The 15,323-nt window shown below is 35.4% G+C and overlaps 4 protein-coding genes across 4 annotated transcripts; 1 reads left to right on the forward strand and 3 right to left on the reverse strand.

Annotated features, from left to right (window-relative positions):
- Nucleotides 1-831: 831 nt before the first annotated feature.
- On the forward strand, nt 832-1,551 carry LOC107888109 (probable pre-mRNA-splicing factor ATP-dependent RNA helicase DEAH9). Its single transcript, XM_016812259.2, has 3 exons — nt 832-999; nt 1,096-1,240; nt 1,371-1,551. The coding sequence occupies exons 1-3, from the start codon at nt 896-898 to the stop codon at nt 1,428-1,430; spliced, it is 309 nt and encodes a 102-aa protein (XP_016667748.1). The 5' UTR covers nt 832-895; the 3' UTR covers nt 1,431-1,551.
- Nucleotides 1,552-2,525: 974 nt separating this feature from the next.
- Nucleotides 2,526-6,292, reverse strand: LOC107887733 (glutamate receptor 2.7). The gene is made up of 5 exons (XM_041103205.1): nt 6,116-6,292; nt 4,699-5,955; nt 3,934-4,240; nt 3,453-3,850; nt 2,526-3,365 (listed from the first exon to the last, which is right to left on the reverse strand). Exons 1-5 carry the CDS (start codon nt 6,290-6,292, stop codon nt 2,844-2,846), a joined length of 2,661 nt encoding a protein of 886 aa, XP_040959139.1. The 3' UTR covers nt 2,526-2,843.
- Nucleotides 6,293-6,578: 286 nt separating this feature from the next.
- On the reverse strand, nt 6,579-7,926 carry LOC121203256 (glutamate receptor 2.2-like). Its single transcript, XM_041102764.1, has 2 exons — nt 7,374-7,926; nt 6,579-6,933 (listed from the first exon to the last, which is right to left on the reverse strand). Exons 1-2 carry the CDS (start codon nt 7,878-7,880, stop codon nt 6,781-6,783), a joined length of 660 nt encoding a protein of 219 aa, XP_040958698.1. The 5' UTR covers nt 7,881-7,926; the 3' UTR covers nt 6,579-6,780.
- A 550-nt stretch (nt 7,927-8,476) lies between these two features.
- On the reverse strand, nt 8,477-9,340 carry LOC121222439 (uncharacterized mitochondrial protein AtMg00810-like). The gene has a single exon (XM_041103206.1). The coding sequence runs from the start codon at nt 9,338-9,340 to the stop codon at nt 8,477-8,479; it is 864 nt and encodes a 287-aa protein (XP_040959140.1).
- Nucleotides 9,341-15,323: the final 5,983 nt, after the last annotated feature.

The raw sequence follows: 15,323 nt of genomic DNA on the forward strand, positions 1-15,323 counted from the left end.
GATAATTTTGTATGTTATGTAATTCATTTAATTTTGTAAAATTAATATAATATAAAGTTTATTAAATATTTTGTATAATATGTATTTCATTGGGCACTAGGGCTTAGATTTGTTCATGGGTTGGGTCACTCAACCCGACCTGAAGGCCTATTCGAAAAGTGAAAGGGTTTGGGTAAAAATATGGGTTCAAAAAAATAAGGCTCATTTAGAAAACAAGTCGAGCCTCGAGTAAGATTTTTTTGGCCCTAGCCAGGCCTGACCCGAAAATTCAAAAAAAGATGATATTTTTTTCACTATTTTGCTATCATTTCATTATTATGTTACTATTATGTTGTTGTTATTGTATAACTCTTATTTTATTGTTAATTTTGTTACTATTTTAAAGGTATTTGCTTGTTAAGTTGCACCTATATTAGTGCTAATTAAGTATATATATATTTTTAAACTTATTTTCAATTTGTTGGGAAATATTTATTTTAATATTTTTAGTATTTTTTATATATATTTTTAAAAAATATATAAAACTTTAATATAAGTAGGGCAGACTCGAGTTTTAACATTTTTATCCAGACTGAACTCAAGTAAAATTTTAAGCCCATTTTTTAGGTCAGACTCAGCAAATAAGTCTAAAATTTTAGTTGTACTAACCTGACCGATTGACACTTCTACTTGGGCTTATTGATTAAAGATTTGACTTTTAGGCTGAATTTATCTAAATTTATATAAAAATTTAATTTGTTTTTGATAGAATTGTAACAAATGCCCAATGATTGTTGGGCTTGGAAACCCTAAACCGAAGCGAGAGCAAAGCTTAATAAAAAGCCCGTTTAGTTACATTACTGAATTTCGATTCAATTTCCCTCGAATCGGGAAAAGTAAAACTGAGCTTAAAATTATGGCGCAGTTCTGGAAACCGGGAACCGAGAAGCCCCGCCTCGTCGAGGACGAGGATGGCGGTGTTATTTTCTTGTCATCTTCTTACTCTTCATCTTCTTCTGGGTATTTTTTCTCTCACTATTTTTTATTCAATTTTTGTTCTTTGATTGTTCTTCTTTTGTCTTTTCTCTTCCTTATTTGTTTTTCCTTATTTTACAGATATGGGTACGTGAGCATTGAGAAGCAAAGACAGAGGCTTCCAGTTTATAAGTATAGAACTGCTATTCTTTATTTAGTGGAGTCTCACGCTACTACCATTGTTGTTGGTGAAACGGGTAGTGGTAAAACCGCTCAAATTCCACAGGTTTTCTCCCCTTTTTCTTTATTTAAAAGTAAAATCTTGAACTGTTTACTTGCCTCCCTCTTTGTGATTTGAAGTTCATTTTGAATCTTTTGTTGCTAGGAGTCTTGACTATAATATGCTTGAATTGCAGTTTTTAAAAGAAGCTGGTTGGGCTGATGGTGGGCGTGTTATAGCTTGCACGCAACCATGACGACAAGCTGTGCAGGAAGCTTTGAACTCCTATTCGTCTGCATTTTCATCTTTTTCAAGTGAATGTAAATGTAACATTCATTTCTAATCAGATGGGTGAGTCCATGCCATAGCATATAATATTCGTTGTCCGAGTAACTAACATCAAAATTATTCATTTTATATTTAATTTATGAGCAAACATGCATATAATATAATATACAATATTTCAGTTCTTATACCAGTTTACGAAAATTATATTACTAACATGAGATTGAATTAAGATCAAATTGCAATGATTTCAAAATATGAAGTTGACATTGTGACTTTAAGAGCTTCTCGTCGTGGTGCAACTTATTGACTAAATTTCGTCGTGACGATAAAAGTCCAACATCAAGACGTAACCGTCTGTTTCTAAATGGTATAATTTGACGCATAACAAACTTCACATATAAAACCATTCCAAATCAACTATTTCCCATTTCAGCCAAATATACAAGATTCAAAGGCTTAATTCCATACACTACTACCTTAATCACTAATGTACTAATACGATACAATGATTCCATCAATACCATATAACTTGTAAACTAAAATCATAGTATAAGCCACTCAAGCATTTGGTATGAATATACATCTTAAATTTGACCGTGACCATTTTCATGTTATGCATTTCAAATTTTAGCATACTCAATTTCATAATTCAACTATGTGACTAATTTCAAAAAAATTAATTCTAACTTTATAATTAAACATAATCACTTATCGTGTTATAAATCGACTCAATTTAAGTACATGTCATATATTTATATTTAACAAAAAAATTATACAAATTTTTTGAGTCGGAGGATTGCTTCCTTTACGCTAAAGTTACTTTTCATAATCTTGAAGTCCACCTATACTTGCAAACAGAGAAAACAAGGCGTACACTCAATGATAACGCTCAATAATATTTTCATGATTCAAATCATTATAATACAAGTTTAAACCAATTGCATTCATTCAATTCATGGCCCATCTTTATACAATTTCATGCCCAACAACTTTCAATACAATATAAACATGCACATAATTATTTTAAAAAACTAATTCACTATGTATGCGTACCAACTTGTCATTTACCATTCAATTCACATACTACCTAATCAATTCGCTATGTATTCATCTATACTTAGATTTTGCTAATATTTTAGGTCTGTCTGTATGTCTAGATGTACACGTGTTATGGGAATTCCATTACAAGTATATTTTGATACGTTGCACTACAGTGGATTTTTGACCTGTTATTAGTTGTCACTCTGTTTACATATGTGTTTCAGGAAAATTACAAGCAAAATATTTCGATTTTTCTCCACAAGATCCATATAAGAAGGCTGGCTAATATAATTTACACTACAGCTGGATTTCATTTAACCGAGATTAATCTTTTGTTTTGTCAATTGTGAGCCTGCAACTGTATTCCAATCTCAGATTCTGTTTGTGATTTAACCTCATGATTCTCCATGCTTATATGAGATGAACTCCGATCATAATCCCTTGTCTGTGAGCTCCATTTATAGATAACTGGTACTCGGGGTGCTGCCGAAACTTCCCCTCGAACACAAACTTTCCCCTTATAAATGCATTTAGCAACTCTCATTGCCTTGTTCCAAACACTCTCATCAACTAGAGACAAGGTACCAGCATTATTCTCCTCCTCATGGTGCCAATATCGCTTTAGCGAGTAAGCGAGGAAGAGCAGCAAACAAACAGTAGATGTGGCCACGGATATAAGGAAAAGACCCCAGAAGCTATGGATGCTCAAGCTATTGGTTTTACTTTCCTCGGTTACGTCGGCCGAACACTCCGGTGAAGGAGCAAACCATTTTTGTTCCAATGATATTAGAGTCCCATCTTCAGATAACTTTAAAATGGCTCTTGAAAAATCTCTGGCTATTGGAGAACCTTTCTGAAATATCTGCATATATATAAAGAGTTGCATTACATTTATTTCTATAAATTTTTGCAGCAAAGATTCACCAAGTTAGCAATATCATATACTCACAAAGCCTAATCCACCGAATGTGTATGTAGGTGCGGTAGTGGTAAATTTCTTGCAGTAATGGTTAAGGAAAACTTTCCCATACGGCACTTCAAGAAATGCAGCAGCTATATGGTTGCTCTTGAATTCCCCTTCATAATTGTATTCACTGCTAACGTTTTCGATATTGTAACTTTTAAACTTGAGGACATCTTCCAAGTAGGTTCTTACGAACGAATCACCATCACACCCGATTTTCACGTTGGACCGCTTTAGCCATTCAATATCCGTAACAGTCGGTTCTAATTGTTGCACGGTGAGCATTGAAGTTAGACTAGCAGTGTAACTAGAGGTTAAGATCAACGCAACGAATAGCCATACTACAACCACAACTCTAGTTAGGTTACTGTAAATTTTCTCCCCTGAAGAAGGAAAATATGAACTGTTTTAGCCTCGGCTAAATTTTCATACGTAAAGAAGTATACATTTTTGCAGTGGAACTTACTGTGAGCAAAGAAAATGGAGGAGAAAGTGAACCAAAATACAGTGCCAATCTGATTGTTCCATGGACCTCTAAAGTCAGGATTGGACTGGTGTTCTAAGAACCATACTATGAACATTGTGTAGATTAAGATGGAACCGGTGACAAACCACATTTTGGTGGTGAAAGGCTTGAGGAACATCCATGCCGAGCTCTCTGGCTTCACCGGAACTATCATGGATAACCCTGATGCTGCATATGGCTGAGTAAATTCCACTAAAGTTGTTCTATTAGCTAGTATAGTTATGTCACCTACAGCTGCATCATAAGTCTTCCATTGATTTTGGTATACACACATACAAAAAAAAAAAAAAATTAATAGAGACAAAACAAGCATCTAAATCATGTAGGTGAGTGTCATAGTTTCTTTTTCACATCATTGTCTAAATATCAACTAAAAGTTTGACAAGTTATCTACGAATTTCCTGGAAATATAATGGAATTATATAAAATTTCAGGAAAAACAAATCAAGGTAATTAAAATAAGAACAAGAAGTTTCAGGGCTATTGCCTTGTTGTTTTACTTTGTTGGCCTTGTTAAAAGGTTGCTTTCACTGTAGCTTGTAAGAAACTCTCATTTTTTTGTTTAATAATGATAAATAAATGGTTCATTACACTTGAAATTATGGTTAAATTATATGAATATTTTCTGTCATAATCACAAAAATTGAGATTATTAACAAAAAAAATATTGAAAAAAAATGGACCAAGAGACAAAGGGCATTTTACCTTGTTGTAGACTTTGTGAACAAGTTCATCATATGTGCCATTGTGGGGATCAAATTGATAAATTAAATCATAATCGAGAACAGTTAGAACTTCATAGAAAAGTTCAATGCAGAAACCATCATATTTCTTTTGGCCTGGATGTTTACCATCGTCAACCTTTACAAATTTCTCAAATGCGGTTCTTGCTGGAACTCCAATTGTCATTGGTTTCTTATTTGTTGGCATTGCCCATCCTTTAGGAACTAGCTTTGAACCATCTGGCCAAATGACTGTACCAGTAAAATCTGCAGATTTATTACCAACATAACCAATGTTCTTTGAGAATCCAATCCCTGGTAACCAGAAATCCAACTCATTATAACTTCTTCCAATCACGTTTACAATCCTTAGTATAGGATCATGTGATAATTTGCCTTGTTGAAAGTGAATTTCGCCGCTTAAACCTGTGAAATTGCTTGAAAGTATGTTTTTCAACAACGAATCTGGACTGTTTTCATCACTGTCCATGGCCTGCTTGACGATTCTGATGCTGTCGTATGCTCGTAAGGCGTTAATGCTCGGTTGAAAGTTATCTTCTTCTGGGTTTTCGTCTCGGAAAGTTCTTCGAAACTGGGGATAAAACGTTTTGTAAAGATTAGTACCCTCGTCATAGTAGGTCTTGATTCCTAAAATGCCTTGCATGGAAGAAATCACAGAACTGTTAAAAGAATCGAAGTAATTCGAGATGGTATCCGTAATGATCCAAGCTGAGTCTCTTCCAACAAGTCCAATCTCCTTAGCTTTTTCAAACAAATGGATTGTCATCGGTAATGACGATTGAAGAACAATGTAAACCCGAGATTGAACGTTAAATAATTTTATCAACTCATCTTGCACAACTTCGTTTGGATTAGAAACAGAAGAAAACGGAGGAAGAACCAATCGATATTCAATCTCGGAACCAACATCGCGTAGAGCCTCCGATAAAAGAGCTAACTTCCCAGAATCACCACCAAAGGCATCATCTTCATAAATTACAACAACCCTTTTCCAGTTAGATGAACTAATAGTAGCTGCTATGCATTTCATTTGTTCGAAGTCACCATTAGCCATTGTTACCAAGAAAGGCCAACGAGAGGGTGTTATTAGAGCTGGTGCTGCAAATGAAAGAACCGGAACTCGAGCACGGCTTCCTATATCAGCAACCAAAGCTGCTTCTTCCCATGTTTCCAACCCAATGATTGCTATAACTTCTTGTTCTTCAATCAATTTTCTTAGCTGTAATCAGATTAACCATTAGTAAATGTTAAATAAACCTCGTTGACATACTAATTAAGGGATCACTAAAAAGAATGAATCACTAACCAGCAGTAGCCGCAAGTAAGGGATCTCTTGTAGAATTCTGAATATAAAGGGAGAGATTATGGTTGTTTGAAACATCGTTATTGAAATTTTGAACTGCAATTTCCAAAGCTGTTTTCTCTTCTTTTCCGATTCGAGAATCGACGTCGATGATGGCACCGATGTTAGTCACCTTGTTACCGGTCTCTTCACCATATGAAGAGACGAGAAAGAGAGATATGAACACGAAAGTGATACGACAAGGTCGTTGCATGTTGTTAGGGAACTCATAAAATAATTGAATATATGATACATAGAGGAACTCAAAGCATTTAAATACCAGTGAAAAAAAGATTTGTTTAAAAGCCGCAGCTATGGAAGTTTATGTCCTATAACTTTTGGTCTATATGTTGGACTTGGTCAGCCATGAAAATAGTTGACTATGTTTATTTCATTAAATCATTGAGAATCTTCATGAAACCCCCCCTTTTCCTTTTTCTGGTTTGCTGTTAATTGTGAAAAGTACGAGATTTTACCCATGAAAACTGATCATTTCTAAAACAAAAATAAATAATAATATTAACATCTTTTATTTATTTGTCTCTTATTTTTTATAGTTAAATTTGATTATTAATAGTTTAAAAAGTACTAACATTACAGAAAATTAGGCTTTTAGCGGCGTTTTTAGTGACGTTTGAATAAAAAAAGCTGCAAATATATATCATTAGTGACTCTAACAAAAAAATACCGCAATAGCGGCGTTTATGGGCAAGGCTTGAGGAACATCCATGCCGAGCTCTCAGGCTTCACTGGATCTATCATGGATAACCCTGTTTCTGCATATGGCTGAGTAAATTCCACTAAAGTTGTTCTATTAGCTAGTATAGTTATGTCACCTACAGCTGCATCATAAGTCTTCCGTTGATTTGGGTACACATAAAAAAAAAAGAAGAATCTTATTAGAGACAAAACAAGCATCTAAATCATGTAGGCGAGTGCCATAGTTTCTTTTTCACATTGTCTAAATATATACTCAAAGTTTGACAAGTTGGCTACGAAATTTCCTGGAAATATAATGAAATTATAAGAGATTTCAGGAAAAGCAAATCAAGGTAATTAAAGTAAGAATAAGAAGTTTCAGGGCTATTGCCTTGTTTTACTTTGTTGGATTGCTTTCACTGTAACTTGTAAGAAACTCTTTTTTATTTGTTTAATAATGATAAATAAATGATTCATTACGCTTGAAATTATGGTTAAATTATATGAATATTTTCTATCATAATCACAAAAATTGAGATTATTAACAAAAAAAAATATTGAAAAATAAATGGACCAAGAGACAAAGGGCATTTTACCTTGTTGTAGACTTTGTGAACAAGTTCATCATATGTGCCATTGTGGGGATCAAATTGATAAATTAAATCATAATCGAGAACAGTTAGAACTTCATAGAAAAGTTCAATGCAGAAACCATCATATTTCTTTTGGCCTGGATGTTTACCATCGTCAACCTTAACAAATTTCTCAAATGCGGTTCTTGCTGGAACTCCAATTATCATTGGTTTCGTATTTGTTGGCATTTCCCATCCTTTAGGAACTAGCTTTGAATCATCTGGCCAAATGACTGTACCAGTAAAATCTGCAGATTTATTACCAACATAACCAATGTTCTTTGAGAATCCAATCCCTGGTAACCAGAAATCCAACTCATTATAACTTTTTCCAATCACGTTTACAATCCGTAGTATAGGATCATGTAATAATTTGCCTTGTTGAAAGTGAATTTCGCCGCTTAAACCTGTGAAATTGCTTGAAAGTATGTTTTTCAACAACGAATCTGGACTGTTTTCATCACTGTCCATGGCCTGCTTGATGATTCCTGTAGAAAATTGATCAATATTTGGAGAAATAAAACAAAGAAAATGATAAATAATATAATGAAAAGAGAAATAATTTTTTATGTAAGAAAGAAAACATCATTTCTAATAAATTTTTATTTCACTCACACTTAAAAATTCTTCATTACATACAACTCTTTATATAGGAGTTGTAAGTGACTATTCATCTACATAAGGAGTTGTGACTATTCATTTACATAACTTAAATGCTATAGGAGTTGTAACTATTCATATGTATAACTTTTTATCTTCAAGTCTCTTCACTCTTCATATTCAAGTCTCTTCACTCTTCATAACTTTTCATAATTTATTTGTGTAAGATTAATTTAATTCTATGCCAACAATGCCTCCCTTCAATTAAACTTGCTTCGAACTCCCAACCTTTCAACATTTTTCTTAAAGACTTGTACACTTAGCGGCTTTGTGAAAATATCAGCCATTTGATCTTTTGTCTTGCAATATTCAACTTGAATATCACCATTATTCACTAGTTCCCTCAAGAAGTGATACCGAATGCGAATGTGTTTTGTCCTTCTATGAAGAACTGGATCTTTTGTGACCTAAATAGTAGAACTATTGTCACAAAACAAAATCGTTGACTTGCTCTGCTTCTGCTTAAGACTTTCCAAAATTCCACGTAACCAAATCAATTGACATCCTGCATAAGATGCAGCGATATATTCAGCTTCTGTAGTCGAAAGCGCCACAACTGATTGTTTCTTTGAGCTCCATGAAACTGCACCACTACCAAGGTGAAAAACATAACCAGAAGTGCTTCTGCTATCATCAATGCTTCCTGCTAAATCACTATCCATATAACCAATGAGATCAACTAATGTATTAGCTTTATAGAAAATTCCATAATCAATGGTTCCCTTCACATATCTCAATATTTTCTTGGCAACCTCCCAGTGATTGGGGTAAGGTTTCTCCATGAATCTACTCACCAAGCTAACAACATACATGATGCCAGGCCTTTTCGAAGTCAGATACATCAACTTCCCAACCAAACTTTTGAATATGGTGGAATTGACAAGCTTTCCTTCACCCTCTTTAGATAACTTCAGACCTGTAATGCATGGAGTAAAGACTGGATTCGCATTTTTCATCATGAACATTTTTAGAACTTCCTTTGCGTAGCTCTCTTGTGAAATAAAAATTCTTTTTTCGGATTGATGAACTTCAATGCCAAGAAAATGATGAAGTTCTCCCAAATCTGTCATCTTAAATTCTGCCATCATTGAGTGCTGAAATTCTTTCAACATCTTCACATCATTTCCTGTGAAAATAAGATCATCAACATAGAGACTTACAACCATGAATCTTCCTTGAGAATTGCCTTTGATGTAGAGAGTATACTCATATGGAGATTTCTGGAATCCACACTTCAAAATCAGAATATGCCTTGCTTTATTGGTGCTCATAAAGGAGTTTCAAAGTTATGGCATGATAGATATGGACATTTGAACTATGAAAATTTGGAGATGCTTTCAAGGAAGATGATGGTCAAAGGTTTACCAAAAATCGATCGGCTTGATGATGTTTGTGAAACATGTCAACTTGGAAAGCAACACAAAATTGCTTTTCCTTCTCAATCCTCGTGGAAAGCAAGAAGTCACAGGGTTACAGGGATGCCCCTCAGGCAGAAAAACACATTATGAATGCCAAAAAGTCACAGGGTTACAGGGATGTCCCTCGCAAGTCATCCGTATCAGATGTAAAATCATCTCGGCGGCCTATTAGTTTCTCTGAAAGTGACAGAGAGAAGTCTGAGTATGAAACTGAAGGGGAAGAAGATGAGAGGTCTGCACACAATAGGATTGAGGACGAGGAGCCAGAATATGAAGAATCGGAGGAAGAGGAAGAGGAAGAGGAAGAGCGCTATGAAGAGGCAGATGCTAACGCTAACAAAGCTTCAGAGGAGGAAGAGGAAGCTGAGGAGCCTAGGCAAAAAGTGAAGGAGTCTGTTGGCAGCAGTAAGCGCAAGGGAATCGAGTCGAATGAGGACTCACCTCCTAGAAAAGCGAAGGAGTCTGTTGGCAGCAGTAAGCGCAAGGGAATCAAGTCGAATGAGGACTCACCTCCTAGAAAAGCTCCCACACATTGTCACATGGCAGTTGTTTATGATAGTGATGAGGAATGAAACAAGATTACAGGGGAAATAATCGTATCCTCAAACAATGAACTATTGACAGACAACTTTGGTGGCTGGAAAGGATGTTGGAGCTGAGCTTGCTGCTTACTTCACTGAGTTATATAACACTGCTGGAGACAACTTAAGGTTTAAATGTTAATTGTATTTTCACTCCCCTTTTCTGAAATTGTTATATATGACTTCCAAATTAAGTTGAGCTCAGAAAAGTAATTGCTTTAGAATTTAAGGAAAAGAATTGCAGGCAAGTTATTATTTTTCTATCCCATAATGTGAAAACTTGGTGTTATAGACTCTTTAAAAAAAATTTGTAGAAAATTGATCAATATTTAGAGAAATAAAACAAAGAAAATGATAAATAATATAATGAAAAGAGAAATAATTTTTTATGGAAGAAAGAAAACACCCATTTTAATAAATTTTTCATTTACATAACTTAAATACTATAGGAGTTGTAACTATTCATATGTATAACTTTTTATCTACAAGTCTCTTCACTCTTCATATTCAAGTCTCTTCACTCTTCATAACTTTTCATAATTTATTTGTGCAAGATTAATTTAATTATGTGCCAACAATTCTGATGCTGTCGTATGCTCGTAAGGTGTTAATGCTCGGTTGAAAGTTATCTTCTTCCGGGTTTTCGTCTCAAAAAGTTCTTCGAACTGGGGATAAAACGTTTTGTAAAGATTAGTACCCTCGTTATAGTAGGTCTTGATTCCTAAAATGCTTTGCATGGAAGAAATCACCGAACTGTTAAAAGAATCGAAGTAATTCAAGATGGTATTCGTAATGATCCAAGCTGAGTCTCTTCCAGTAATTCCAATCTCCTTAGCTTTTTCAAACAAATGGATTGTCATCGGTAATGACGATTGAAGAACAATGTAAACCCGAGATTGAACGTTGAATAATTTTATCAACTCATCTTGCACAACTTCGTTTGGATTAGAAACAGAAGAAAGTGGAGGAAGAACCAATCGATATTCAATCTCGGAACCAACATCGCGTAGAGCCTCCGATAAAAGAGCTAACTTCCCTGAATCACCACCAAAAGCATCATCTTCATAAATTACAACAACCCTTTTCCAGTTAAATGAACTAATAGTAGCTGCTATGCATTTCATTTATTCGGAGTCACCATTAGCCATTGTTACCAAGAAAGGCCAACGAGAGGGTGTTATTAGAGCTGGTGCTGCAAATGAAAGAACCGGAACTCGAGCTCGGCTTCCTACATCAGTAACCAAAGCTGCTTCTTCCCATGTTTCCAACCCAATGATTGCTTTAACTTCTTGTTCTTCAATCAATCTCTTAGCTGTTTTTCACAAAGATATCATCTCCCACGCACAATTTATTTTCTTTCTCAGTCTTTTCTTTGCTTGAAACCCAAAATCCTATCCCTTTTCTTTCTCATACTTTTCTTTGCTTGAAACCCAAAATCCTATGTCCCTTTTCTTTCTCGGTCTTTTCGTTGCTTGAAAAAAATATTCATTCATTGTTCTTCTATTTTAGCTGCTCTTCACATTCAAAAAAATATCAGTAGTTTCTCAGTCTCAATCGACATTGTCTCAGGTAAAACAATCTGCTTCGTTTCTTTCTTTCTTTTTAATTTTTTTATCACTTTTTAATTTTTGTGTTTTTCTTTAATGTCTAGATCTGCTGTAATTTATTTTCTCATTTCTTCTGAATTCTGAGTTATGCTTGTTGGGTGCTTAGAAAATTAGAGTTTTCATTGATGTTTTAGTTCCTCTAAATTTTTTTTAATTTTTTAAAATTTTTACCTACCGAAACTCGGATATGCTTTTAAGTTATTAGGGCCTCCCATGTATAAATATGTGCTTTACAATGATGTTTAGTCGATAAAATTTTCACAATATACTTTTATGAATCAAATAATATATACCTTAAGCAATCTTAGGTTTGGAAAAAACCAAATTTTGTCAAAGGAGATGGAAAAAACCAATTGTTTCTGCTTAGTCTTGCTTAGAAACCAGAACTAAAGATTTAAAACTAGACAGGCTCATGATGCACATTAACAAACTCAAAACCATCATCAACATCCACTAGCTTATGGTCCAACAAAAGCGTGGTCCCTTTGTGTTTGTGCAACTGATGTCACAATGGAGAAACTTTGTTTGTCTGAACGTGGGCATAGGTGAATTTCTTCACAAATATCCACATGTATTTGAGTTATTTGTACACCCCCTTCGGAGGAATTTATGCTACAAAATAACTCAGAGAATGCAAGATTTGATTGATTAATTTTTGATTAATTTTTAAAAAGTTTATTGGTAGGAATGAATTCTTGGGTAATTAGCAAAACAAATGCATACCTACCTTTCAGTCTTGAATGGTATTGATGCATATTTATGTTGAAAAGACAAATTAAAAGGGGTGTTGAAAAGTCAAAAAAATGGGAGGTGCAAGTGGCACCGAAAGAAAAAAATGGTAGGCAAGTTGTTTAAAGTTGAATGGGATAATTGCAATTTTGGTCCCTAATTTTTTAGGCCATTTGCAAGTTAGTCCCTGAACCTCAACTATAAATAGGCCTAACCATTTCTCATTTACACCATCCCAACCAATCTTTCTCTCTTAGTTTTCTCTCTTCTCCCATTTGAGAATTCTTAAGGAATTCTATTTGTTTGTAATATTTTAGAGATAGTAAAGTTATCATCTGGTGTTAGTGCCCGAGGACGTAGGTATAATTTACCGAACCTCGTTAAAACTTTTATGTTCTTTTTGTCCTATTTTTCTTTCAACATTTGAGGGTATAATAGTAGTATTTAATTGTGCTATTAAATTACGTTAGAAGGAATATTCTGACTAAGGAAAGACTTGGTATTTAAGAGATCCTTGTGATCCACCTCTCTTCCCTGGGAATTAAACTTTGTGTGATTTTTTAGTACAATAATTTACACGCTTCCGACCCTATTGGAACAACAAGTGGTATCAAGAGCCGAAGGTTAATTGTAGTATGCTCTGTGGTTGCAGTTTAAACTGATCTTCCACATCAGAAAAGATTTCCTTAGGTATATTGAAAGATTATGGAGAAAACGGTCGGTGTAAGAGCTTCAACATCGTCCATGTGGACAAGACCGACAATTGCAAATGCAAGATTGGCCGTGGAGATCTTTGATGGCACGGGCCATTTTGGTATGTGGCAAAGTGAGGTTCTAGATGCCCTTTTTCAGCAGGGTCTAGACATTGCCATTGATGAAGAGAAACCAGATGATGTACAGGAGAAAGATTGGAAGGTGATCAATCGGTTGGCATGTGGCACAATTCGATCATGCCTTTCTCGAGAGCAGAGGTATGCTTTTTCAAAGGAGACTTCTGTAAATAAGTTGTGGGTGGCACTTGAAGAAAAATTTTAAAGAAAAACAGTCAAAATAAGCTCCACTTGAAGAAAAGACTGTTTCGCTTCACATACGTCCCAAGTACCACAATGAATGATCACATCACCAAATTTAATCAGTTAGTCACTGATTTGCTGAATATGGATAAGACATTCAAAGATGAAGATTTGGCTTTGATGCTGTTGGGGTCACTTCCTGAGGAGTTTGAGTTCCTAGAAACTACTCTACTTCATGGCAGGAGTGATATATCTCTGAGCGAAGTCTGTGCGGCCTTATACAGTTATGAACAGAGAAAGAAGGACAAACAGAAAAACTCAATCAGAGATACAGAAGCTTTAGTAGTCCGAGGTCGTTCATACACTCGGAAGAAAACTCAAAAGGGGAGATCAAAGTCAAAGTCTAGACTCGGGAAAGATGAATGTGCTTTTTGTCATGAGAAAGGCCACTGGAAGAAAAATTGTCCAAAGCTGAAGAATAAGGGAAAAGCTGCTGTAGATGCTTGTGTTGCTAAGCATGATACTAGTGACTCTGAACTATCACTGGTTGCATCATCATCGTCGTTCCATTCAGATGAGTGGATATTGGATTCGGGTTGTACCTATCATATGTCCCCTAACCGGGAGTGGTTCTCTGATTTAGTAGAACTAAATGGAGGAGTTGTTTATATGGGCAATGACAATGCCTGTAAAACTGTTGGGATAGGTTCAATCCAATTAAAGAATCAAGATGGATCAACCAGAGTTCTGACTGATGTTCGGTACGTGTCCAGTTTGAAGAAAAATCTCATCTCATTGGGAGCCTTGGAATCCAATGTTCAGTTGTTACTATGAGAGATGGGATTTTGAAAGTGACATCTGGCGCACTTGTGATATTGAAGGGCATCAGGAAAAATAACTTGTATTACTACCAAGGTAGTACAGTTATTGGAGCAGTCGCTACAGCTTCCGGTAACAAAGAATTGGACTCAATGCAGTTGTGGCATATGAAGTTGGGACATGCCAGCGAAAAATCCTTACAAATTCTGGCAAAGCAATGATTGTTGAAAGGTGCAAAGGCTTACAAATTAAAATTTTGCGAGCATTGTGTTCTGGGAAAGCAAAAGAGAGTGAAATTCGGTACTGCTATCCATAATACAAAAGGTATTTTGGAATATGTTCACTCAGATGTGTGGGGGCCTTCCAAGACACCTTCATTGGGAGGAAAACACTACTTTGTTACTTTTGTTGATGACTTTTCCAGAAGAGTTTGGGTGTATACCATGAGAACTAAGGATGAAGTGCTTAGAGTTTTTCTTAAATGGAAAACTATAATCGAAAACCAGACTGGCAAGAAAATCAAGCGGCTTAGGACGGACAATGGAGGGGAATATAAAAGTGATCCGTTCTTCGATGTGTGCCAAGAGTATGGTATTGTTCGACACTTCACAGTTAGGGATACACCACAGCAGAATGGATTGACAGAGCGTATGAATCGAACATTGCTGGAGAAAGTTCGATGTATGTTGTCCAATGCTGGGTTGGGCAAACAATTTTGGGCTGAGGCTGTGACATATGCTGGCCATCTTGTTAATCGTTTGCCATCATCTGCATTAGAAAGAAAAACTCCTATGGAGGTATGGTCTGGAAAACCGGCTACAGATTATGATTCCTTACATGTGTTTGGATCCACTGCATATTACCATGTGAAGGAGTCAAAGTTAGATCCGAGGGCAAAGAAAGCTCTCTTTATGGGAATCACTTTTGGAGTGAAGGGATTTCGTCTTTGGTGCTTAAGCACAAAGAAAATGATCTGTAGCAGAGATGTTACCTTTGATGAATCTGCCACATTGAAAAAGGTAGCAGATAAAGATATTCAGACGAGCAATACTCCACAGCAGGTGGAGTGTACTCCAAAACAGGTGGA

This window comes from Gossypium hirsutum, chromosome D10 (genome assembly GCF_007990345.1).
Source record: "Gossypium hirsutum isolate 1008001.06 chromosome D10, Gossypium_hirsutum_v2.1, whole genome shotgun sequence".
Classification (NCBI taxonomy): Eukaryota; Viridiplantae; Streptophyta; class Magnoliopsida; order Malvales; family Malvaceae; genus Gossypium; species Gossypium hirsutum.